This window comes from Acanthisitta chloris, unplaced genomic scaffold (genome assembly GCF_000695815.1).
Source record: "Acanthisitta chloris isolate BGI_N310 unplaced genomic scaffold, ASM69581v1 scaffold39133, whole genome shotgun sequence".
Taxonomy (NCBI): Eukaryota; Metazoa; Chordata; class Aves; order Passeriformes; family Acanthisittidae; genus Acanthisitta; species Acanthisitta chloris.
This window is the reverse complement of record NW_008663967.1, coordinates 17,258-18,717: the sequence shown is the minus strand read 5'-3', so window position 1 is coordinate 18,717 and position 1,460 is coordinate 17,258. Positions and strand designations below refer to the sequence as shown.

Genomic DNA, 1,460 nt, shown 5'->3' with positions numbered 1-1,460 from the left:
TCCTGCCCCGACACCAGACCGAGGTCGTGCCCCTCTCCTGCCCCCGACACCGTCCTGCTGCCCCGGGGTGATCCCCCCTCGCTCCGTCCGTCGGGGAAGGAGCCAGCCCGGTACCCTGAGAGCCCCAACCTCAGCCGGGACCGTCTGTTTGCAGGTGCCTTCTGCATCCCCCTGTACGTGCCCTATGTGCTGTCAGGGAGATGGATCTTCGGGAGAAGCCTCTGCAAACTCTGGCTGGTAGTTGATTACCTGCTCTGCACCTCTTCGGTCTTCAACATCGTATTGATCAGCTATGACAGATTCCTCTCGGTGACAAGAGCGGTGAGTCCTGTCAAGGCAGCTGAGAGGGAATGTAACTCTCCTCCTGCTTTATTCTCTGTAGTAACTAAAAGCTCTTTGAATCCTGAGAAATGAGGAATCTTTCAGCCTGCTGATGTAAAGCAATAATTATCCACAAATACATAATTCAGCCGTGGTTTCAGATTGGTATTTCCTGGCATAACGAAATCACTTAAGGCTCAGACCCTATTGTGCAGGTGTTCCCTTCCCAGATGGTTGGATAGTAGTGTCCAAGTGAGCCAGCGAGGTAAGCAGACCTCTTACTAACTTATGGGGGCTTATTATCTCCAGGACAAACAAGTGGATTGCAGCTGGACTCCCAGCTTCTCCCTGGCTACCAAGGCAGTAGATTGCAGTGCCAGCTCAGCAGGGCAACAGCACTGAGGTCTCTGGGTACATGGGGAGATGAAAATGCTCAGCCTTTTGCAGGAGGTAACAAGGAGATCTGATCTATTGCTGTTTACTCATTCCCTGACTCCAAATACAACACAGATTAGCTACAAGGCTCAGAGGGAGCAGAGCTGGATGCCTGCCTTGCCTAGGAGTTTGATGCATGCTTCTCCCTGGGACTTACAGAGAGTAGCTGGGGATAGCTCAGGCAAGTGGTGGGTGCAGATGACTGCCAGGCTCCAACCAAGTCAGCACATTTCCACTAAGCAGACACCACATTTTGGAGCTGCAAAACGAGTGTTCTAAATCTTCCCTGCAAGAGTGTGATTTATCTAGTGATTGCTCCTGTTGTCTATAGCATATGAGTTTGTTAGGCTGCTGGAATATTGCCTAGCTACCAGTTCATTTGTGAGGAGCCTCAACCAGTTGGGGGGGTGACCACACTTAATAAAAGGTTTTCCCATTACAGGTTGCCTACAGAGCCCAGCAAGGCAACACCAAGCAAGCAGTGCTGAGCAAGAGTGTGATTTATCTAGTGATTGCTCCTGTTGTCTATAGCATATGAGTTTGTTAGGCTGCTGGAATATTGCCTAGCTACCAGTTCATTTGTGAGGAGCCTCAACCAGTTGGGGGGGTGACCACACTTAATAAAAGGTTTTCCCATTACAGGTTGCCTACAGAGCCCAGCAAGGCAACACCAAGCAAGCAGTGCTGAAGATGCGTGTGGGTGT

The 1,460-nt window shown here is 50.6% G+C and overlaps 1 protein-coding gene across 1 annotated transcript in view; it reads left to right on the top strand.

Annotated features, from left to right (window-relative positions):
* Positions 1–154: 154 nt before the first annotated feature.
* HRH3 (histamine receptor H3) overlaps positions 155–1,460 on the top strand; it is a gene marked incomplete at its 5' end in the record, with an annotated part of 2,105 nt that continues 799 nt past the window's right edge. The window contains 2 exons of the mRNA XM_009071139.1: positions 155–321; positions 1,399–1,460. The exon at positions 1,399–1,460 is cut by the window's right edge and continues 799 nt beyond it. Of these exons, the coding sequence (XP_009069387.1) occupies positions 155–321; positions 1,399–1,460 (229 nt within the window). The remainder of the gene's footprint in view (positions 322–1,398) is intronic.